The 25,215-nt window shown below is 39.9% G+C and overlaps 2 protein-coding genes and 1 long non-coding RNA gene across 5 annotated transcripts; 2 read left to right on the plus strand and 1 right to left on the minus strand.

Annotated features, from left to right (window-relative positions):
* Positions 1 to 1,265: 1,265 nt before the first annotated feature.
* Positions 1,266 to 8,667, minus strand: LOC121698313. The gene is made up of 3 exons (XR_006026740.1): positions 8,632 to 8,667; positions 8,572 to 8,586; positions 1,266 to 1,675 (listed from the first exon to the last, which is right to left on the minus strand). It is a non-coding gene; the product is annotated as an uncharacterized LOC121698313 (long non-coding RNA).
* A 315-nt stretch (positions 8,668 to 8,982) lies between these two features.
* gpalpp1 (GPALPP motifs containing 1) lies at positions 8,983 to 13,198 on the plus strand. Of its 2 annotated transcripts, XM_042080292.1 has the most exons (7): positions 8,983 to 9,207; positions 9,297 to 9,417; positions 9,573 to 9,701; positions 10,345 to 10,615; positions 10,789 to 10,953; positions 11,826 to 11,924; positions 12,401 to 13,198. In XM_042080292.1, the coding sequence occupies exons 1-7, from the start codon at positions 9,126 to 9,128 to the stop codon at positions 12,617 to 12,619; spliced, it is 1,086 nt and encodes a 361-aa protein (XP_041936226.1). In that variant the 5' UTR covers positions 8,983 to 9,125; the 3' UTR covers positions 12,620 to 13,198. The 2 variants fall into 2 exon arrangements, with proteins under 2 accessions (XP_041936226.1, XP_041936227.1); XM_042080293.1 differs by lacking the exon at positions 8,983 to 9,207 and having other exon boundaries at positions 9,297 to 9,421.
* A 6,677-nt stretch (positions 13,199 to 19,875) lies between these two features.
* On the plus strand, positions 19,876 to 24,405 carry gtf2f2a (general transcription factor IIF, polypeptide 2a). 2 transcript variants are annotated; one of them, XM_042080304.1, is made up of 9 exons: positions 19,876 to 20,061; positions 20,408 to 20,481; positions 20,588 to 20,606; positions 20,799 to 20,943; positions 22,307 to 22,354; positions 22,848 to 22,929; positions 23,110 to 23,209; positions 23,332 to 23,475; positions 23,996 to 24,405. In XM_042080304.1, the coding sequence occupies exons 1-9, from the start codon at positions 19,996 to 19,998 to the stop codon at positions 24,113 to 24,115; spliced, it is 798 nt and encodes a 265-aa protein (XP_041936238.1). In that variant the 5' UTR covers positions 19,876 to 19,995; the 3' UTR covers positions 24,116 to 24,405. The 2 variants fall into 2 exon arrangements, with proteins under 2 accessions (XP_041936238.1, XP_041936239.1); XM_042080305.1 differs by lacking the exon at positions 22,307 to 22,354.
* Positions 24,406 to 25,215: the final 810 nt, after the last annotated feature.

Here is a 25,215-nt window from a genome sequence, read left to right on the forward strand (position 1 = left end):
AACAACCAAAACCATCTTAATGACTATTGATCTGTATGAGTCTGAATGTAAGATATGGTCATCAGTGAATAACAGAAACAGCAGTTTGTCATCAGATTACATGCTTTTACACATAACCTGAAGTATTAGTTTACAATTGAAGGTTTATATATGTCATAAGCTTAACATATTTCAGTGTTATCATTTTAAGAGCAAAGGAGAATGCTACACCCAATCAGAGATAGCATACACGGGTGATTCTCACAAAACCGTCAACTGAAAGATTTCTGACATAGAATTTTTCAAAAGATGTGTATGAATACATTTCCTTTTGAGACATTTGAATTAAAGTGTAAAGGTGTTGTAAATATTACTTTTCTCACAATATTAGGCTTTTTAATATATATTTATTCATGTTTTCAAGACTAAGTCCATCAGAACTTCTCATTACCACAATAGATCATTACATGAAATATGACATAGAAATATAATTCTTTATGCATTTTTTAAAATGGATCATTAACATTAATATCAAGGTCTACATAAAACAGTTTTTAAAGTTATTGTTAAATATAACATATTTTTTGAATTTCTCTCATTTGTCTCATTACCGCAATATGATGAGTGATTTGCAACTTGAATTTTACGATATCTAAGTAAAACTCTTAAACAGAAAAATGTGGCAGAGGTGAAGGAAAAGTACTTGGAATAATATAATTTTGATAAATGGAAATGAATGCTGTTTCCTAACCGTTTCGGTAATAAGACAGATATTTCAGAGATGAGACTGATATTTCGGAAATGAGAATAAGAACAAAAACCCTGCTGAATCTTGTCTAAATGTATAGCTTATTCCTTTAAAGTCAGATATTTTTTTACATTTTAAACAGTGCTTAAAGCCACTTACTTTTTACACAGTTAAAGTACATTGGTATCCCATTTTCCATCAATTCATAACCAAAATGTGCCCATTAAAGGTACTCTAAGCGATGCCACACATTTTTTAGGCTAAAACATTGTATGTCACTTACTGCAAACATCACCTAACCAACCGCTAGGTGTCTGTGTACTGAATACACTGTAAAAAAACGTGATCTCTGTGGACAGCCAGGCTCCAAAAATGGCAACAAAAACAACCTGGGCAAACCTAGCCCATAAAAACATAACAAACTGTTCCAGCGAATCACAGGCGAGATGCGCGTTTAGGGGAGTTTCAATTGCACAGGAGCAGCACGGGAGGGAGGGGGAGGAAGTAGCGAGCTAGCTCTCTGTTTTGTTTGAAAGTCAAAAGAAGTGACGTTACCCAGCATCGCTTAGAGCACCTTTAACTTACACAAACATTATGTCACACTAATTTCATAGAACAAACAAACAAACCAACATCAAAACAGTGTGACACTGGTACCACCGAGCTTGGGAAATAGGGAGAGGCCTATCCTATAACTGTGTAACAGACTATGGCAAGTAAACTGACAGTTTCTTCATATTCTAAAATGACTTTTCTTGTTGTGTTTTTTCCAAATTTCTGGCAAGACACAGAAATGCCTAGCAGAAGATGTGATTGGTAGCGGGTCGGGTGGTTGATACCATCTTGGAAGTACCACACTTTATTACCTGGAAACTTCACAGTTAGATTGTAAAACTTGTTCTCTCCAATAGCAGTCATCGTGTCAACTTCATATTGGCCATTTGAAATCTGGAGGAAGCATAAAAGAGTGCATTTTAATGAATTACAATGTGCTGGACTAATATAACCATTCTGGTAACACTTTACTTGACGGGTGATTTCATAACACATTCATAGCATAGTTCAAAAGGTAAAGATCCTAATAAAAAGAAAACATAAAACACAAGGTAAAATCATTTAAAAATAGAGAATGATTAAATAAAACAAAATAAAAGACACAAGGTAGAATCATTTTCAAGACAGATTCAGAAATTATAACTCAGTGCAGTTAGCAGAAAGCCTCTGAGAACAGTTTGGTCTTAAGTCTAGATTTAAAACTGGCTACAGTTGGGGCCTTTTTAATGTCATCCGAAAGTTGGTTCTTGGACTATAGTCGTTTGGTGACAGAGCTAAGTAAATTTGTGTGTCATCTGCATAGCTATGATATGAAATCAAATTATTTTGGAAGTGGGAGCATATAGAGGTTGAATAATAGTGGCCCTAAGATCGACCCCTGGGGAACACCACAGGTCAAGGACATTGGTGTTGAGGTACAGTTTCCAATGGCAACAAAGAAACTCCTTTCTTGTAGATATGATTTCAACCATTGAAAACCTTAATGAGAGCTGTTTCAGTGCTGTGATTTGCCCGAAAACCTGACTGAAAGTAATCAAAATACCCATTTGACGTTAGGAAGGTGGTTAGTTGATTAAAGACTACTTTTTCAATAATTTTGCCAATAAAAGGTATATTGGATATGGGCCTGTAATTGTTTAGCATGGAGGCGTCCAGGTTATTCTTCTTGAGAAGTGGCTTTGCAACAGCTGTTTTCAGTGACTTAGGAAAAATGCAGTGATGAATATACCATGCGAAGTTCTGGTGCTAATTGTGAGGGGGGATTTGTTAACTTATCAACAGTAAAAAATAGAACACAAGTGTTATTTGAACTTCTACTGATGATGTTAGAAAAGAAAGACTGTCTTGCTTTGCATATTTCAGAGTTATATGTGCGGAGCATCTCTTTATGGATTTCATAGTGGATCTGAAGTTTGTACTTACGCCATTTTCTTTCGGTCTTCCTACACTCTCTTTTTAGGAGTTTAACTCCTAGGAGTTTTTAGTTGCTTATAAACTGCACATAAAGCATTCATGACTGTTTCATGAGACATGACTAAACAAATACTAAACCTTTCATGAATGTGGAAGACAGAATGATGACAACTTAAACAAACATAACAAACAACAAAAGTCCAACAATCGAATATTTCACAACTTGTATAGTGACATTCGATGTAGACTTCATAAGATATTCATGAAATATTTACAAAGGCTGGAGAGATTAAATTAATGGTATCCAGGTTACACGTCAGCCGAATGTACTATAGGCTAGTTTACCTCCCAGTGTTAGATAGATAGATAGATACTTTATTGATCCCTAGGGGAAATTCAAGGTCACAGTAGCATACAGACAACATACACACACACATTTACTAACAGCAGAAAAAGTAATTAAAAGTATATAATATAAAAACACAAAAGCAATAAGGACTGTAGAAGATAAAGAATATACTAAATATACTAAAATACAAATTATACTAAATAAAACTTAATCTAAATCAATTCTAAAAAACAGTATCCACATAGTGGGTGAGTAATCAAGCTTGCAATGACTGAAGCAGGGACTGAGCCTGTGGTCCTCTGTGCATAAAGTAAGGTACGGTGCTCTTTGTGAATGAGTGTCATGGTGATGGTGCAAATGAGTAAGTCAAACAGTGCAACAGTGCAAGAATAAAGTCTATATATCTATATATAAACTAGATGTACCGCATAGCAGTACAAAATATGACCGCCGCTCAGTCCTGTACATCCGTTCCGCGAAAATAAATCACACTTCAATTTGTCTCCATATTTTACTCCATTCCCCACTCTTGAAACTTTTGTGTATGCTTGTTTGGCATGCCTGAGTGTGTGTGTGCGGCTGCACAGAAAGTAGCCTACTGGTGCTGAAAAGGTGAATAGATTGTAGAATAGCCAAAGACGATGTAGCATTGTTATAAAACCTTTAAAATCTCTAAACAATCACAAGTAGGGCAGTTCATCACAGTTCATCCATTGCAACTGGATTGATGAAATGTCACTTACACCTGTAGGCTACATTGTATTTGGGGAAAGCAAAAGGTATCAGCATAATGTTATTTATTTATTTATTTATAAACAAAAACATCTCTGTCAGTTCCATGCCGTTTTCAACAGCTATCAAAAACAAAGGTCATTTTTGGATGGATGGATTTTTTGTGAATGTTTCTTCTTCTACATAAGATTTTAGTCATCTTTAGTTCATGTAATACTTTATTGTCAATGCACAAATTAAGTAACAGTAGTCTGAAACGTTATTGTTAATGCACAAATTAAGTAACAGTAGTCTGAAACGAAATGCTGTTTTACATCTAACCAGTGGTGCAAATAACGGATATGTCCAAATGGGTCTTGATGAAATGCGTCGCTAGACTGTTCATACACATTTTAACGGGCCAAAGTTGAAGAGCTGTTGTCCGTTATTGTTCGTGCAAAATATAGGCTGATTCGTGTTCCCTTGCATTGTGTAACTGAGGTCCATGGCTAGTCTGACTTTAACCAGACCAAGCTCAATCTTTTAAGAAATCAAAAAATAAATAGCGGGCAGATCAGGCTGGGTTCACCCAGCCTAGTCCATAGGCACCCGATATTGTTTAATTTTCCGATTGAGATATCCACGCTCTGGCTATTCTAAATGCAAAAATGCATCAGGGAGTTATGACAAAACTGTAACTAACAAACTAGATCCTAATAGAAAGCTGTTAGCTTCCCTAAGCTACAGGTAGGCTTATAAGGTAGGCCTATTTACAACATAAATTGTCAATAGGCTATGCTGGTGACACAAACAAAATCTCCTTTGGAAACCAATGGCTTACGCCTTACAGTATCAAGCGGACTTAAACTGCCATATCGTGGCGAAAAGTTGTGATAAAATTCACGCAGCTCCATGAGTCAAGGAAAGCGCAAATGAAGTAGCCACTTCTAAATGGGACCAAAGTCCTTTTAGGCAAGTCCCTCCACTCGGCGGCCATATACCAACGTTTTATGGGCACTCATCGGGCACAGTCTTTGGGTCGAACTGCGCGTGCGCAAGGCTTCACAACACCAATCTTGCTCCAGTGGCGAGATCACAACACATGATTGGCACGATGTCTTCACAACACACCATATGATTGGCTCAATGTATTCACATCACACCACATGATTGGCTCAATGTATTCACATGTCGACATTTTGCCGAGGAAGGGGTGGGATATGTGTAGACAACGGCCATATTGGTGTGACAAACTAGCCCCATGCATTTCTATGGAGTATTTTTTGAGTGCTGTGTCTCCACATTAGAAAGTCTCTGATGGGACCAACTACACAGTAGCTAAAGGTGTGTTGCTAAAGCAGCGATAATGAAATGAAGGTGTCATTGTTTGGATACTTCACACACACATGCTTTTTAATTTCACAGACTACAACTACCAAGATGGAATCAAAGCACATCGATTCCCCTCTCACACCCTGCACGCACTTAAAACAAAATAAACAGGCGTCTCAGTCTCACGCATGTATAGGCAAAACTGTATCAGACCGGTGTAACGTTGGTAAATCTTCCATTGCACAGAATGATTTTTGTAGCACGTGCAACAAATGACAGTCAAAAGATACAATTACAGTGCTGCTATTGGTATAACCGCATTTATAGTTTTCTACAACCAACTCAACCAACGCTAACGGTAACATTACCTAGGTCCTTATTGATATTATAAGATTAACGTACCTGCAGTAAAAACCAAGCATGTCCGATTAACATCCTCAGATTTATTTCGGCTTCAAGAAGAAATGGGAATTACATTTCATGTGAACATCATCCTATCCTTATTAGACGTTCTCTGCGGTAAACTACAGTCCTTGTAGGAAGCGACGATTGTTTTTCCAACCCACTTTTAACTTCCAACAAAATTACGTCTCACTGCAACGACGCGCCATCTAGTGGACAAACGACTACTTATCGCCAATACTGGAAATGCAGCCATGATGATGATGATGATGAATATTTATTTTGGCTTTCTTTTAATCCTACTGAATTTGTAATTATGTATCGGCCGTTCTAATACTGATAGTATGTGGGAGCCTGTGTGTGTGTGCATGTGTATATGTGTGCACCGCCATCTACAGGCCAATGAGTGTACAGTCACTAAATGTACATATAACCTAATTATTTTTAGACCCCCCCATGGATGAAATTCTACGAAACTTGGCATACCCCCAGAGAATGCCAGGTCAATCATACACATAACATTTGGTGCAGTTCTGAACATCTTAACTGAAGATAGGGGCGATTAAAGCAGAATAATATTGCATATTCATTTTTTACCGGGGGGGTGCAAATCACATGATTATGGGCCAGATTGATGTGGGCCCTTGAGACCAACATACCATAAAAGATTCTTCATCCTCAGTGCCACGGTTCAGGTAGTTATTTAGGAAAAACTGCTTTTTTTGCGGTTCAGGGGGCCCAGCACGGGGGGGGGGGGGAGTGGCCCCCGGGGACGAAACGAAATGTTTCCGTAAAAGTCTAGTGGGGCTACATACCCACCAAATTTCATGTGCCCCGGTGGTTCGGTGTCCCCTTTTGTCAGATATTGAAGTGATGCACTCCAGTTCAGCTCCCACTACAGAGCCAGCTTTCCTTACCAGCCTGTCAAGTCGCCCCGCATCCTTCTTCTTTGTGCTTCCTCCCCAACATACCACTACATAGAAGAGGACGCTGGCAACAACAGACTGGTAGAACATCCTGAGGAGCTTGCTGCACACATTAAAGGAGCGCAGCCTCCTCAGGAAGTACAGCCTGCTCTGCCCTTTAATTTACCTCCAATATTTCATAAAGGATACCATTAATTTAATCTTTCGTAGGGGTGTGACTTTCGAAACCGACGTCTCGAATCAGTGTCGAGGCTTCGAAGCACAAGTGTTTCGAAACACTGCTTCGAAACGTGGTTCAAAACAGCCATGTCATGTGACCACTGCTTCGAAACATCGTTCAAAATCTCCATGTCATGTGACCAAAGTTAAGTGAACCTTCGGTGCATTTCACTGGTGTCGGCAGGCGTGCCCGCGCGTTCAATTAACAGTGTAGCTTTCTCAAGCAATAACCATGATGGTGTAGTGGTTAGTGAGGGTGTTTTTTGCACGGTAGCCCAGGCTGCTCAAATGTGGTTCGATCCCCGTTTGATTTGTAAGGTATTGTTTCAGATCGTATCTGTTTATGTTTTCTTACTTCACCATTACCCACACAGTTTCAACTAAACTCTCAGAATGGTCAAAAATCGAGAGTTTTTATAAGAAGAAAGTGATTTAGAGAACACATAGTGGCAGCAATAAGACTCTCTTATTCTTATATCTCGCTTTATTGTGAGGTCTCCCATCCAGTAATTGACCAAGGGCATGCTGCTTAGCTTTTGACTGAACACAGGTAACACAGCGAGCCACAAACTTTAAAGACTACATCTCCAATACGAAGCATTTGACAGATTTGTTTCACCCTAAACAGCTCTGAGGTGTCGGAATTGTTTCAAAGCTTCGGAACAATTCGGCACAATTGCTTCGAACGTTTCAGTGTTTCATATAGCCTCGCTTTGCCCATCCCTAATCTTTCCAGCCTTTGTAAATATTTCATGAATATCTTATGAAGTCTACATCGAATGTCACTTTACTATACAAGTTGTGAAGTATTCATAAACACTGAGTTTAACACTGGGAGATAAACTAGCCTACATTCAGCTGACTCGTATTTGTGTATCCTGGAATGGTTGGACATTCCCAGTAGCAAAAGATGAGTAATCATCTGCAAAGGTCACATCATAAAACAAAATACATTTTTATGAAACAAAAATTATTTGCTTGACCATGTTCTGTCTTTTTGGAACTGGACTAGCCCATTGACTCAGATGTGACGTGATCAGGTAAGAGGTTTGAAACAAAAAGTTTGTTGGACTTTTATTTTGACAAGTTGTTGTCGTTCTGTCTTCCACATTCATGAAAGGTTTGGTATGAATGTTGAGTCATGTCCTCATGAAACAGTCATGAATGCTTTATGTGCAGTTTATGACAGCTGCTATGAATGTGTTATGAACTTACCCATCAAGTAAAGTGTTACCACAATTCCTTTCTTTGCTGGGTTCAGATAATTGAAAATGCATGCCTAAGTATGGCCTAGGCCTAAGGTTTTGGCATTATGAGACACTTTAATTGCTCATTGATTTTCTAAAACTACTCGTTGACTGAGAACACCACCTAAACCATTTAACCGTTATCCATCACCTCTCTCTTCTTTTCTTCCTTCTGTATTCCTCTAAAAGCTCTGGGTTGGTGTATATCTTTTCTCTGTGCTTCCTCAAACTTTCCTTTGCTGCAGCTTTCTTTTGTGCATTTTTTGCCAACCAAGGGGGTATTCTTAGTACGTGGTTTAGAGACAAACCTAGGTAAGTTAACTCAGAGTAAGTGGTAAGCCTCTAAGAGCCCTATGGCATTGCTTTGTTAGGAGAATGAAGCCATCCCCTCTATTAGGAGCTTTACCCCTTACTCCGAGTTAACTTACCCAGGTTTGACACTAAACCATATAGCCTACTTGTAATACCCCCCCTGGTCAATGTGAATGCAATCATGGAAAGAAAAACACAGATAAGGAACATCTTGACGTGATGATGACTTTCCAAAAACTAGCCTAAAATGTCCCTCACCCGCTCAACAAATTCCTATTCGTTGTCGCTCATTTTCTCACGAAAGTAACTATTATGGGTGTTTAAAAATATCTGTTCAAATGTACCGATTAATGTTGAGTTAAATGTGGCGAACCTCACCAAAGATTGTTTGACCTCACCAGAGAATGTCTAATAAGACATCCGTAGACAGGCTCTGACCTCACCCCACATTTCCACAACACACTGACCGACGACTCTTCCGTGTGTGCAAAAATGTGCGTTTTCGCCCCCTAGTGTGATGGAGAGGAACTAATCACATCACAATGAGGTAGACATTCTCTGGTAGGCCTACTGTCTGAGAGTATCATCTGATCTGCACCAACGTTGTCATGTTTCCTCATGACCACAACAACAACAGCATTAAAATGTTAACTAGTGAATACTCTGATGGTATTCATTAGTATTTTAGAAATGTGCCTTTGTCTCCACAACAAAGTCCCCCTCGTCATTCATTGGATTGCTAATGCAAAAGACTGACCGCTAGATGGCGATACAGACCTTCTATCTAGGATATGGGACAAAAGGGAGCAATGAAATGTACTTCCGGAGAGAAAGGTGAAAGGATAAAGTAAGAGATCTCCAGAAAACGCTGTTTTGTTCAAGTAAAGTTACTTTAATGTAGCTATTTATTTGGCGAAAGAAAAGCTGATGCAATGTCGGATCCAGATTTAATAGGACCTGCGTTGCCGCCGATGTTTCAGACGACTAAGGGGGATGAATCTGACGAGGAACCTCGTGAGTTACTGCAATCTGCTCTCCTCATTATAATGGAGCTATTTTGTAGTTTGCATACTGTAAATAATGTTCTCCACGGCATATTAAAGCCATAGGTCCAGCGTTGCCCCCTGTGTACAGAGCAGATTTCTCGTCCAGTTCCTCTGACGACGAAGAAGAGACCTATAGAAGAGGGAAAAGCAGCTCGTCAAAATGTAGTCCCAGATCTAGGTTAGTTTTGCATCAAATTGGTTAATTATTGTTATTGTTGTTATTATTATTTACGCTAATAATCACACGTAAAAGTTGTCTGAGTTTGAGAGTGTAGGCATTAGAATAGGGTCATGGTTCTTTTGTCATGGTTCTTCTGATCTTATTACTTTCAGAAAAAAAATAAGAGTGGATATTGGTTCAGGTGAGACACTGGGAGCTGATGATGATGATGATGATGATGATGGATTTTTTGGCCCAGCTCTTCCTCCTGGATATCAAAAGAAACAAATGTCACCTGACAGGTAAGAAACTCTGATCATCTGAAAAGATAATTTGGGGTAACAGGTGATGGACCTTGAGAGGCAAGCAAACATGCCAGAAAATGGAGCATTTTAGAGTTACAATCCATAATCAGGTTTTTGCATTATCTTACTATTGCCACTATTACTAGAGGATAAGGTAACAGCTTGTTCATGTAGCCTACTGTAGATTATGGATGTAATAGGACAGGTCAACAATCACATAGGCATGCAAATATAAAAACTGGGCATGGAGAAATTGAATAATGTTGCTTGGTTTAATTGATGAGTCCTGTTTAGTTTCGCATCCTGTGGACCAATGGCTACATTTAATATACATTTATCCATTGTCCCCGGAGCAACTTGGGATGAAGTGCCTTGCTCAAGGGCACAGCAGTGGAAGCCTGAACCCGCAATTTTTTAGGCTACTGCATGATAGCCCAGCTCCTTAGCCACTAGATAAATACTTAATTGATCCCCAAGGGTAAATTCAAGTGCTATGCTACCACCTCCCCACCATGTGCACAATTTACTTGGCACCATAAAGCACTGTGGTTAGAAGACAGGCCAGTGAAGGAAGAGTGATACTGTGGTGCAATTTCCATTGGCTGACGATTGGACCTTTGTTTTTTTCTCCTGTACACAGACCACCTCTGCTGGGACCCGCGCTGCCTCCGGGCTTTTGCAGACCAAGGGATGAAGACGAGGAAGCAAATGATGAAGATGGAGGAGGAATCTTGGGCCCTGCCCTCCCCCCAGGCTATAAGCCTGAGTCCTCAGGCAGTGAGGAGGATGATGAAGATGATGAAGTTGTCGGGCCAATGCCTTTTAAAGGGGATAGGGCATCTCTTAACTCCGTCGCCCTGGACATCGAGAGACGCGCTCAGAAGATGAAAGACAAACTAACTGGTGTAAACGTGAGTTTGAGCAGGCATGTGCTGGTCCTTCTCTGTTTGATGTTTGTGTGATCGGTGCAATGGAAGTCTAAATGCAGTCATTATTGATGTGATGTCTACCTTGTTTTGGAAAAGGGTGCCCTACATGTTTTTTAGTCTGCGTTTAAAGTGACTCTACATGGCTGTATGAGCAGGATGGTCCTGAGGAGGTGAAGAGGGAGACCTGGATGACTGAGCTGCCCCCGGTGCTGCAGCACATCGGGCTGGGTGCCCGCACGTTTAAGAAGAAGTCAGGCCCAGAGACCAAGGACCGCAGCCTTTGGACGGATACCCCAGCAGATAGGGAGCGCAAGGCCAGGGTAAGAACGCCTAAGCCACTGAACGGGTTGTGCTGTTAAGCTTCCGTTAATGTTTCTATGATGCCTTACTCATGCTGAATTCATCCTTCTAATATGATACTCAAATACTGAGAAGCCTCTAGAGATGCTATCAAGTGAGCTGTTAGAGGCACTCCTTTTCCTGTATGTCCCAAATGATCTGTTTCAGCCATATTCTCCTCTTATGCTGGGCAGACACTGTGCGTTTGTTTTCATTTGCATGCGACATGGTAGATCGCACTACACATGTGCATCACAATTGCTGTATTCACACTACGTTCGACTGCTCATGCTACAAGACGGCCAATAAAAATTTCAGGCATGCCAGAAATCCAATCGGACTGATGTGGAGCTGGAACGTTGTGTCATCAACAGTAGGCTTTTTTGCTTGCAGACTATGTTTCAAATTCAAATTCCCACTCATTAAGTGGCAAATCATATGTAAATTTAGACAGTTAACGTAAAAACACATTTGACACCTTTTCAAAATACTGTTCAGCAATATTGCCTGTGAATTTTAGGTTAGCAGTTACTGTACCGAAAATTAACCAAACTATGACTTCAAAACTGAGGTACACACTGAACCATGATTTTTGTGTACCATTTTGTGAGCCCGCTCAAACTACACAACAAATCAAACAAACAAACAGGAATTCGGCGCTATTATAACGTTTGTTATTATAACTGTTTCAAAGCTAAAATCATGTAAAAATCTCAGTGTTTGCTTGGCATTATACTCACCTATGCCACTGCATAATTATAAGTCGAAAAGTAGTGGTTTAATTGGCCAGACGTATTTTCTTGGTTTGTTATTTGCATTGATGTTTCTAACTAGTATGTAATCTGCTTCATAGGAGCGTCAGGAAGGGAAGAAAAGTGAGGAGTCGACAAAGGAGGCGCCATGTCTCCCACGGAAGGATGTTGAAATGGCAGAGAAAGTGGCCAAATACAATGTGAGTTTTTTTTTTTTTTTTTTTTTTTTTTTTTTCTTTTTTTTTTTTTTTTCTTTCTCTTTTCTTTTTTTGGATGCCATTTTATAAATGGTGACAGTGACACATACTGTTGTGGTGATAGAAATGGAATAGAAGATGAGTAGTATGCAAAGACACCGTAGTTTCTTGGTCTTTATGTGTTATAAATTGCTCTTTCAGTCTTGTTCGTAATGTTCTTGCATTGGCCAAATCAGTCTTGGCAGTCTTGCTAGTGTGCTACCTATGGGCAATTGAGGTTTGAAGGATGTTACACTTATGTTTGCATTAAACAATCAGAGTTTGGATATGGTGCACTAATGGGATAAAAGTGGAAAATTTTACTTTTACTTTTGACACAACAAACAGAGTCTTATGTGTGCTCTTGTTAACATGATCTAGTTATTATGTGGCATTAGTTAATATCAGAAATATTTGACATATTACTTATTTTAAAATAGGAGTCCAAACGTGGGGAGTCTCTCATCAAAATGCACACCAAGAACTTAAAGAGGAAAGCGGAGGAGGAGGGCAAGAAGCCAGTAGAGAGGAGGGCCTTTGACCGTGACCAAGACCTGCAGGTCAACCGCTTCGATGAGGCCCAGAAGAAGAGCCTGCTGAAGAAGTCTGCGGAGCTGAACACGCGGTTCTCGCATAGTAAAGATCGTATGTTTCTGTAGCCAGCACACATTCAACTGCCACCTGCCAGCAGTGCGAGTCTCTCTTGGGTTCATGTGTGTGTGTAGAATATCAGTTCAGTTGCATTAGGAGGTTAGTATATTGTTCTCAAAGAGAAAAAGCCATATAAAACATTGTATTTGACTCTGTGTTGCATATAATTTGATACCAAGGCTGCAGAATTGTTTTAATGTGTTGATATGTGTCAATCTTCAATTCATGACCAAGACTTTCTGTTGTTGGTGGTCTTCTTTTTTATATTTTCTGTATGCTTCGTTTTTTTTTTAATTCTTTATTGTCAAACATTCAGATACACTTATATTTTCCTGGTCTGTTTTTTTTATCAATTCTTATTTTTGCAAATCTGCTAAATATCCACTCTCATCCAGAGTATTTAGATCTGAATTTATTCATAGTTGTACAAATTACAAACGTGTGTGTGTGTGCGTGCGCACATGCATGCAATGATCTTAATAATGTCATTGTATGTGTTGTCCTCTGTCTACACTATGTGTTGTGTGGTAATCGTGTAATTTACTTTGAACATCATTGAAATAAATGTGTCAAACACGTTGGTCTTACGTAAGTGCATTTGTGGGTTGATTAGACTGCAAACCAATCTGTCCATTCACCCTGGGCTCAGTCATGTTATACATTTAACATATTTTGTTTTTATCTTTCAATTACATATTATATCATTCTAAATGAACTTTGAATGAATGGGAAGACCAACGTGTCTGACAGGGAGATCTGTCCCAACACCTCGTCCTGTCACTACGAGGGCATTAGGCCTGTCTGTCATGTAGTCTACTCCCACTCTGTCCTGCTTTGGTGTCCACACATTTCTCCAACCAGAGGTGTTGTGAATGCCATTAAAGAAAACACTGGCCATTTTTCACATAGATCTCTCTTTGTTGAGGTTACCAAGTAAAAAATAAATACTACCTGGCTCGAGTTGCTGCAGCCAGGCAGCTACAGTGCAGTGCTACACTCTGGGGAAGAATTCAATTGCCAGAATTCTCCTTTAACATTGTGCATTTAAAGCTTCCAGAGGGAAATCTAAGACAAATATTAGACATTGTGCATTTGAAGCTTCCAGAGAGAAATTGCCTCGAGAAATGTGTATCGATTTGTTTCTCTTCCATTCGTTACTGAAATTGAGCTTACTGTGGCTCCCACAGCTTTCACTCTCTCAGTGGGTATACTTTGTTACTACTGTTCATAAATTTCAACAGTGGAGATAACAATGGCTATGCAGTTGGAAGCTTCATGCCCTACATCAGTTGTGATTTGAGGTGGTTTTAAAGATAAATATGCCACAAGAGTGCTACACACAGCAAATTGAAATTACCATTAACTTTTAGGTTGTCCAGTTATCAGTGGCATTTATGGATTCTTTTTGGCTGATCTTAGCCGTTCCTCTCCACGAAGAGCAGATAATATTGCAGTATCGCACAACACACGAGTTTCTGGTGTGGATATACATTTGCAAATTGGTGACACTGATGCGACTCACTACCTACATCATATATGACTTTGGCTTTAAGGTTGTTAAATATAGTGTATTTTATTGTTATTTACATTAGTATCAGATTCAAGACACTTGAGAAAAGCAGTAAGTGCATGTGCAAGCGTAAACATTTGTATCTTCAGGCTGGTTTATTTGTTGACGCAGAGGTAGTTTCAAGAACCTTTACAAAAAAATCAAAGGCTTATGACTGTCATGTGATATGTAGAAATGGCAATTTCTCAGATATGTTCTTTCAGCATTTTATTCCATTTGAATAAAAAACAAAAATCAAAACTCTCCTTGTGGTCATCAATAACTTACTTATGTATACGCTGATGTACCTTCAAACTTTCAAAATGCCGGCAGTAAAAAGCTTTTTTTAGAGTAAACATTTGCATAAAGCCTTTCTTGCAGACTTCACACTTGAACGGACGCTCTCTGGTATGAAGCCATATATAAACCAACAATGGCCCCGGAACAGCGAAACCCTTTACCACAGAAGGAGCACAAGTAGGGTCTCTCAACAGTGTGCAATCGCTTATGAGAGACCAAGGCCGATTGCTGGATGAACCTCTCCCCACAGACGAAGCAGCCATAGGGTCGTTCCCCTGCGTGCACACGTGTGTGGCTCACCAAAGTCGCATTCATTCGAAAAGCCTTACCAGAGTCAGAGCAAAGGTGAGGTATGAATGGTCAGATGTGTTTTCAGATATGCCATGGTTTTAAACTCAATGCAACAAAAACTACATGTAACTCCCCACATTCTTCTGAGCAACAGTGACATGTTTCTCTCTTCTCCCCCTTGCCTCCCTCTCTCTCCATACCTCCTTCTCCCCATCCCTTTCTCTCTCTCTCTCTCCTGTTTGGGAAGGTCCGGTCAGGTCTGCTTTTGGACAGAACTAGGTTTGGCCACGTTCGGGGCGTGCATGTGGCTCACTTACAGTGGAAACGGCGGTGCTGACTGCCTGAGAGCCTGCCTGGAGTGAGCTGCTGCATGGTGAATATGTAGTCCAATGCCACTTCATGTGGATGCTGGGGCCCCTGTTTCACTACTGCTGTGGTCAGTGCTCTCTTGACTCTCACTCCTATAACCTACAGAAAAAGTGAGAATCAATCTAAGAATCAAACATACCTGCTTGATAACCCCAAGGAAATGCTTTGTTAGTGACGTGTTATTTTTCTGTTTCGGTTCTTTGGTTAGGCATTCAGGCTACTGGTAGAGCATGTTGCGACTGCCATCAGCCAATTGTGCCTTGGAATATGTCTGAAATTAACAGTCACACATAAACACAAAAATGTCACTGATTTTAAGGAATGGATTGTCAAGTGCTGTTAATCACTAAAAAATGTAACTCAGAGAATGATTTTCTTACCATTAAGTTTGGTGTTCTCCACTTCCTGTTCAGTAAAATATGTCTTATCCATGTCTGTCTGTGGATCTTCATCATTTAGGCATCTTTGAATATAATTTTCATTCACAGCTCCATCTCTGTCGCCATCACCCATCATCCGTCCAACAATTTCTTCATCCACAAAGTCTGGGATTCATGGAATGTTGATACACATTTCTCAGAGTCAGTCTGTTCATAGTTGGCAAGTAATGGAGTGATGTAGACAGACACACAGACAATATTTTTTTACCACCTCAAAAATATTGCCAAACTTAGAGGGCTGATGTCAAAACATGACTTAGAAAAACTCATTCATGCATTTATCTCCAGCAGGGTTGATTACTGCAATGGAATGTTCACAGGCCTTCCTAAAAAGACTATTAAACAGCTTTAGGTGATACAAAATGCAGCAGCTAGGATTCTAACAAAAACTAAAAGAACTGACCACATTACTTCAATTCTTAAGCCCCTGCATTGGCTTCCAGTAAGTCACAGAATTTACTTTAAAGCACTATTGCTTGTTTATAAATTAGTAAATGGAGCAGGACCTAAATACCTGACATGCTTCAGCAGTACACACCTTCTCGTCCTCTCAGGTCCCAGGTGAAAAATCAGTTAGTAAAACCCACTGTTAGAACTAAACATGGTGAAGTAGCTTTTAGCTATGCGGCTCAGCTCTGGAACCAACTTTCGGATGACATCAAAAAGGCCCCAACTAGCCAGTTTTAAATTAAGACCAAACTGTTCTCAGATGCTTTCTGCTAACTGCGCTGAGTTACAAATTCTGAATCTGCCTTGAAAATTATTCTACCTTGTCTTTTATTTGCCTGTGGGGTTTTTTTTTTTTTTTGCTTACTAATTATTCTTTATTTTTAAACGATTTTACATTGTGTGTTTTATGTTTTCTTTTTATTACTTTGGTTAAAAATGTGTCAGCCAAATGTAATGTAATGTAATATTATGATCTCTACCTTTTGAACTATTCTTTGACTATATTGCCCTTCTATGCTTTTATTTGTTATTATTGTTTGGTTTTGTTTACATAAAGCACATTGAATGACCTCTGTGTATGAAATGTGCTATATAAATAAACTTGACTTGACTTGACTTGATTGTGGAGAGAATGCTATTTGCAAAGATGGGTAAAGAGTAAAATGTCAAAATATTATTATGATAATATGTGCTGAAGTCCACATTAACTAGCCTATGCTATGTGTTACTCCACATTCCGAACTGTGGCCACACTTATACCTTTTCTTAAAATAGTTATATATATAGATATATAGATATATAGACGTATTCTTTCACTGTTGCACTGTTGGACTTACTCATTTGCACTATCACCATGACCACTATTACCATTGCACTATCACCGTGACACTCACTCACACAGAGCACCTTAGAGTCACAGAGAATCACAGGCTCAGTCCCTGCCTCAGTCATTGCAAACGCCTCTTGATTGATTAATCACCACTATACTGTTTTTAGAATTGATTTAGATTAAGTGTTAGTTAGTATAATTTGTATTTTAGTATATTTAGTATATTCTTTATCTTTTACCGTCCTTATTGCTTAGTTGTGTTTATATATATATATATATATTTTTTTTTTTTTTTTTTTTTTAACTATATACTTTTAATGACTTTTTCTGCTGTTAGTGAATGTGTGTGTGTTGTCTGTATGCTACTAAGACCTTGAATTTCCCCTAGGGATCAATAAAGTATCTATCTATCTATCTATCTATCTCTATCTATCCTATGATAACTCAATCTGTGAATTTCTCATTGCAAAAGGGCAGGTAAAACTATAGTAGGCACACAATACTGTGTTATTTAATATGCTATTAATGAATTTACTTGGCATATTTCCCACTGGTGATGTTGTCCATTTCAATTATACCTTGGTCCGCAAGAGTCCAAAATGTTTGACATTGCAACACATTTTTGACTGTGGTTCCATTTGTAAAGAATCCTCCATGCAATTGTTACAGGTCTTTATCAAACCAAGAGGCGGTAATGGCAAAATGGTGTAACACATTCAGGATACTTTAAAAAGGAAATGGAAAGTAATTTAAATACAATATTACACACATGAAGCACTGGAAATAGTTTTTCTAGTCTGCAAAGGAATTCCCACACCAATGACTGCAGTGCAATGGGTAGATTTCCTGAAACATTGCAAAGTGGGAAATATCTTTTTTCCGCATAATTCATTCATTTATAATAAATGCAATACACAGACAACAATGTCAGCATCATGTTGGGAAGTTTGAATATTGTGCTTGTAATTTTTGGAAGCTTCTTAAACATCAAACCTTTATTTTGCAAACCCCTCTACACCTTTAAAACCCTCTGGCAATGCTTTATTGTATGTTGTGCGCTAGAGCTTGTAATTTTCTACACGAAAACTTTCTAATTCAGGGCCATACTATGTGGGTTCTATATGTCTCCAAACAGCACATAATCTCCCTCTCCTTAACTTGACCCTTAAAGCTTCAACTCAGGACCAATCAGACACTACCTCCTAACTGATGATCTTATTAAAAAAATGTCTCATAATTTGTAAGAAGAGGCCATTTCCTATTCGGAAAAAATGGCAACAAATTTGTTGTTAGATGTTTATTTTAACATAAACAGCTTTGATTATTGTATGGGTTTGCTTTAATCCTATTCATTTTCCATTTGTTAAAGGTTGACATAAAACAGCTATTTCCCTGCTCTCCCCTAAGGGTTGGTTGGTTCTATGATCTCCAAGTGCAGCTTAAGGAGAATTCCAGTGTGATATTGACCTAAAGTGTATTGAAACATGATACTGAGTGTGAACGTATGTCTCATAGCCCATCTCGGCTTAGAATGAACAGGTATGATAAGGGATCAGATTCCAAAAATAATTCAGTGGAAATGCATGGATTCCAGTTGCTGCTACTGGAAGAAACTGGAATCCATGCATTTCCACTGAATTATTTTTGGAATCTGATCCCTTATCATACCTGTTCATTCTTACTCTTTGCTCGACTTATCGTGACTAAATTCAAGATGGCTGCAAACGTTAAACTTCGTGAAGATACTGTCTGTATAAATCGTCTTGTAAGTAAACTACCAGTGCTTTTTCAAAGTTCTCAATGTCTCGTTTTAAATGTCAGGGCCCTCGGAAGTCTACCAATGAAGTGTGGAGATACATTGAGCCTCGTAAATGGGTGTAAAACAGTGATTTATTTGCATGGCTAGCCCGATGCCGAAGCACCACTACTGAAAAAGCTGTTGGTAGCATCGGCTAACTAGCGCCAGATTTTGGAGTGCAGGGGACAAGTCGAGATGGGCTATGAGACATACGTTCACACTCGGTATCATGTTTCAATACACTTTAGGTCAATATCACACCGGAATTCTCCTTTAAAGTTGACTCTCCTTAAAGGAATACTCCAGAGTAAAAACACCTTAGGCTCTATTTACGGTAAATACCAAGTTCAAACTTTTGTTTGAGAGCAAAATTACGTTAATTGGTGAAAAGACCGTTGTTTGCATTAACAATAAAATGGTCTACAATGGAAGTCAGAGTGGGGCAAGCTAGCACGTCAAAAAACAAACGCTATTTCTACCACTGACAATAATTATACTTCTGCGGTAGTGTGGTGAATGTCCCTACAGACAAACCGAAGAATTGTAAACTTTGAAAGTGTACAGAGAGGTTATAACAACACCTGTTTCTGGAGGAAGGGAATATTCTTTCTTCGTGTTCTGTAACGTCAAATCAGTGGGCGTGTTCGACTTTCAGCATTGTGTACTAGGTCCAGGTCATGGACAAATTATGAGCCACTGGGCAGCACAGATGTGAAAAGGGCCCCCCTAGGCTGCCCACCTCAGAAAGTTTGTTACTTAGCTAAGGTAGGGGGGTCCAGGGGCATCATACCATGAACAGAATCAAGCCATCTTGCTGTAAAAAGCATGATTATCATCTTTGTTATTTGACTGAGGCATTCAGATATCAGGGGTGATAAGATAACCCATTATTTGACTATTCACCATTGAGCGGCCCTATTCAAAATCTGGGTTGAGTCTTGGGATTCAGGGCCCCCTGAGCCATTGGGCCCCTGTAAGCCTGTTCAGTAGCCTAACTTTTCAAACACAACAGAATAACTTCAGTTTAATTCAAAGGATAGGCTATTTGAAAGATGCCTCTGCTATAATTACAAGACTTACAGATGTATTTACCCAGCCGTAAGCGGCACATTTATGTCTTGCAAAACGTTGAAAATACTTTCCAACTCGATTTTAACTTAGGCTACTTTTATTTTGACGCATTTTCGCTAGCTCTTTCTCATGTCGCGTTAATTTTGGCCACATAGTGCTGCCGTAGATAACTACAAGTGCCAGCCCTCTTTGGAAGAGGGAACGTGGGATAACGTTACTAACAGTTGCTAATAATTAAGTTTAGAAAGAAATTCTGTGTGTTACTTATATATTCGCGTTATTTCAGTATGTCAGACAAGGGAGACGTAGATCTAACTGGAGCTAAACAGAATACTGGCGTCTGGCTTGTAAAAGTGAGAGAGCCTCTTTGTTTATTAGCTAACGTTAGTAACACCTCACGATAAGTGCTATGTTGGCTAACTATCCTATGCTAGCTTGCTTGTCTTCATGTAACAGTTATGTTGTATTTGTCACATGCACATTGTTTGTAGTATGCAAGTTAGAAGTTGTATGTTGTTAGCTGTAACATTAAGCTCGAGAAAGTTACATTGACTTTATGTTGACTGTACGTTAACTTAACGTCAGACTGAAACGTCAGTCATCGGATTGGTGTAACGTTAACGAGAACATTTCTAGCTAGTTGATGCATCGTATTACATGTGCCACAATCTACTCTACTGTACATCTATCCACATACAGGTTCCTAAATATCTTGCACAGCAATGGACCAAAGCAACAGGCAGGGGCGAAGTGGGGAAACTACGCATTTCCAAGTAACGTAATGTTGATTGTAAAGCAAGTGATCGAAATAACATAATTTAACCCTCTGTATGATCACTTGCAAATTCCTTTACAAATGCTGTTTATTCTCTTTTTCAGGAACCAAGGGAAAGCAGAGGTAAGTCATGTCCCAGAGTTCAAAATGTAATCGAAATTAATGTTTTGAAGTGTTACGTTTTCAAACAGATTGCTAGATGATTTGTCATTACTGACATATGTTTGGTCACATGTAACATTTGTACTGTTTAACCACTTGGAAGTGGTTGTTCTTGTTCATGGTTTGCTTGTTGTGGTCTGTTAATTTCTGCAGGTCTCCTTCACCCTAAATGAAGAACTGACCATTCTAGAGAGCTCAGGGGAGAAGGCGACTCAGGTCAACGTACCCCGAGAGCATCCGTTCACTATGCAGACTGTCGGAGGGCAGACACTTGCAGTTTTCACTGAGACGGCTTCAGGTTAGGACCCATCTCTCCCCATCCTTGACTGATGTTCATGTGTGGGGACTGGGAAAGTTTGTTATTATTGAGATTTGTTCAGGAGGACTGTATCTGTATGCTTGTGGATTTGCACAAAAATGTAGTCTTTACTGGGCTCAGTCCAAGTGGACCCATGTCAAGTCTAAGGAGTCCCATGAGATTAACATGATGGGCTTTCCCTCTTGCTCATCCAGACTGTAGGTAGATAAAACATTTTCGCAATTGACCAGTAGAACACAGCAAAGCTCCTTCTCTGTTTGGTAATGGAGTTAACTTGAAATGAATACTGTCCTTGTTACTCACATTCTCTCCCTCTAGTAGCACCTTGTGGTAAGTGATAAACGTGCGGTGGTGGCGGATTCGTTTTCCGTTCGCTTCCATTGTTGTCTACTCATTTTCACCTCAATCTCTGCCCTTCTCTGCCGGCGCCAGGCCGGACCATGATCCGTTGATCTCGAGCTTGCCGCCGCTTTAGCCGTCTCTGCTTCTGTGCAGTGCTGTTGATATCTGATTGGCCCTTTGCTGGGCCTAGCCCCCACCTTCAGTGTGCTGTGGTTGGTGCTCAGGCTGATTTAAAAACCCATTGAACCAATCAAATTATTTAATACAATCAGTGATTGGTGTGGTGTTGATTTCTCTGTGTGTTGGGATTGCTGTGCGTGTGTGCGCGTGTGTGACCAAGCATGGGAATAAGAAACTGCTTGCTGACTTAACCCTACTCATGCGTTTTTGATGGTAGACAGTGGAGTGTGTGTGTGTGTTCATACACTTGTGAGTGTGCAGCAAAGCTGGAGCCAGTCTAGTTAAGCCAGGTGTGAATCAGGTGGTTGTGGCGAGTGGAATCTCCGCTCCTTATTGCTCTCTCTTTGCTTTGCTGATACCTGTGTATAGCTTGTGTGCCTTCTTCTTGTTGGTGGTGGTGGTGTGTGTGTGTGTGTGTGTGTGCGCCATTTTTTATCACTTCCCTGTCTGTGTGCTGCTTGCTTGTATGTATGGGGCAGGTGTGTGTGTGTGTATGGGCCATGTCTGTGGCATGTGTGCAGTGGTGCTTTTGTGTGACGTGTTGTATTTGTGTTTTCACTAGTGCTTGTGTGTGTGTGATGCTTAGAGCTTGCGTTGGTGTGGTGTTTCTGTGTTTTTAATGTGACTGGGTGTGAATGTATGTATGTATGTTTGTATGGAGAGAGAAAGAGAGAGAGAGAGAGATCCCATTCATTTTTTTGTGTGGTGTGGAATATGTGTGTGCGCGTATATGAATGCGTGTGTCACTATGCGGATGTGTGGCTGCCAGGCAAACAGGGCCTGTCCTGCCAGAGTTCTCACTCTGCCATCCTTCCCTCAGGCCAGTCAGAGGCCGACGGCAGCACCTCAGGGCCCGGGACGGGCCCAGGTGAGTCCTCATTCCGCCGCCGCCCAAGCTGGAGGAGACTGAGGAGGCTCAGGAGTGTGTGTGTGTGTGTGTGTGTGGTGCTCAAGTGTCAGAGAGTGGTTTTAAGCCATTTTAAAGTGGCCTATGTAAGCCTTGGAAAGGGTCCAGTTCTAATGAGACCTTCTTTCAGTTAAAATCAAACCAGAGAAATATGGCCATAGCCAATACAAGTCTATGACCCTGATACAGGGAGGTTAAACAGAGAGAGAAAGAGAGGTGGTGATGGTCATGTATTGGGGACCAGAGAATGTCTTGAAGGCCGTCAGTGTTCCTTTGGATTGGTTACTGGACAAGTGATTAGGTGTGTGTGCTGTATGAGCATATAATCAATTGCAAGAAAGCAACTGATCTCCCCAGTACAGAGGGGTTATCTGGCCATGAGCCCCATGACCCAGAATGCACTGTGTTGCCCAAGCATGTGTACTGTGTGTGACTTGTCTCTGTGCTCCCCAAGACAAACTAGCTCTGGAGGGCGTTGTGGTGCAGAGGGCTGAATGTCGTCCAGCCGTCAGTGAGAACTACATGAAGTTGAAGAAGTACGTGGTCATTGCACACTCTTATACACATACCTGAACACATCCTATTGAAATCCATATGAAACATCAAATTGACGTGACATATTGATTCTCATTCTAAAGCACTTTCACATGTAGATTTGAAAAGCCTGTACACTGCCTGCATCCTGGATTTATTTGCTTGCTTTTCTGTTATAACAGGCTTCAGATTGAGGAGTCCACCAAACCAGTCCGCCTGTCTCAGCAACTGGACAAAGCTGTAACTACCAATTACAAGCCAGTTGCAAATCACGCATACAATGTAAGTAGCAAATATGAATCTCTTGTGCCTATTATACTTATTAAAAAGTATATAGAACTTCAGGACAAATGTTTGTGTTTGTTTGTTTGTGTGTGTGTGTGTGTGTGTGCGTGCGCGTGTAGCTCGAGTATGAGAGGAAAAAGAAGGAGGAAGGCAAAAGGGCCCGATTAGATAAGCAGCAGGTACTAGACATGCTCTTCTCTGCGTTTGAGAAGCATCAGTACTACAACATCAAAGACCTGGTGGACATCACCAAGCAGCCAGTGGTACGTAGCTTTTTGTTTTTATTTTTATTTTTTAATATATTAATTTTATTTGTTAGGGACCATGTACATAAATGTTGCCATTTGATGCATTGTACCAGAGTTGGCCTTAGGCTAACTTACATCTGCACTCTCTAGGCAGGGCACAGTTTAATATCCAACAACATTTAACAGACAAGACAGATTACAAGTCATACATCAATATAATGCACATTGTGACACACACACACACACACATACACACATACACACACACACACACACACTTGGTCAGCACCATGTTGAAAGACAAGACAAGAAAAAAAAAAGAAATATGAGTATGAGCAGGCCCTCCCAGTCATCCAGAGTGATTAAAGGAGTTTTCCACAGGCTTTAAAAAACACACATTTTAGTCAACCATGAAAATAGTTACGATTGGGAAAGAAGTGTGTGGTTCTTAGTGGACTAGCCCTGATGTCCAGAGCTTCCAGAGGTGTTTTTGTTTCCACCTTATTTTGAGAAAAAGTCTGTCCTGTCACTGTAGATCTACTTGAAAGAGATTCTTCGTGACATTGGGATCTACAATGTGAAGGGCACCCACAAGAACACCTGGGAGCTTAAGCCAGAATACAGGCACTACCAAGGAGAGGAGAAGAGTGAGTGAGCACATCAGAGATGATTAGGACTTCAACCATCTCAAGTGGATGCAGGGCAGGGTCCGGGTTGTCCAGATGTCGGGGGGAAAAACAGTTTGGATGGAGTTCCATGGTCTACCCCACTCCTGCCCCTTGTGTGTTTGTGTGGTGTAAAGACTTTGTTCCTTCTTCCTACACCCACGAGAAGTCCACTGTCCACTGCACTGGCCTAAGGACAAGCCAACAGGGATGACCTTGTGTTTAACTAGAATAGGCAAAGTAAAGGAGGTTTTTTTTGAAAGGCCTTAAATTGTTTAAACATTTTTTTTTCCATTAGATAAAATAACTGCTTGTCCTCCATAGAGTGGAGGAGAGTTCCTTTTAGAATACATTATCACTGAACAGCCAGAGCCCAAAGTCTGGTTATTGAGAGGGGTTTTGTGAGATGTCAAATAAAGGTGGACCATGCCTAGTCTTTTCATAGACAGTCATTCACTTTGATTAGCATCAAGTTGTGTTGACACATATCTGACCTTTTTTATTTTCTATATTATGAAATGCTGTGCGTTAAAATAAAGCAAAATTTGAATAATAAATTTCCCCTTATTGTAAATCAGTGGTGTATATATCTGTCAGTGGAGAGCTATTGGACTAATTTTGCTTATGAAATGTATAATTTATTTTATTGTTTAGCTGAATGCTAATGAGGGCTTAACAAAGGACTCATTACATGTGGAAACAGAACAAAGGCAGCTCAAATACACTGCTCAGAAAAATTAAGAGAACACTTCAATCACACATTGGATCAGTACTCTGCCATGGTTGTGTGTTGAGGTGAAACTGTTATGAGGCGATTTTTTATTTTTTTTTGTATTTGCAAGAACTGTCAGACATTCTGTGAATGTAGTTTGAGAAAGGAGAAAAGGCTGGAAGGTTTTTAGGTAGCCAACTCGCTTGTTTTAGACCAAAAATCATATACAGGGTTGCCACGGGTCATAGAATTTTGGATTGATACAAATTTCGAAGCAGAACTTGCATATATCTGGTTTTTAGCTTTACTGCTTGATTGAGTAGTCCAACTTTGTTTATTCAATGGCCATTTATTAATCTCTTGAGCTCTACAAGAGTA

The sequence above is a fragment of the Alosa sapidissima genome, chromosome 23 (genome assembly GCF_018492685.1).
Source record: "Alosa sapidissima isolate fAloSap1 chromosome 23, fAloSap1.pri, whole genome shotgun sequence".
Lineage (NCBI taxonomy): Eukaryota > Metazoa > Chordata > Actinopteri > Clupeiformes > Clupeidae > Alosa > Alosa sapidissima.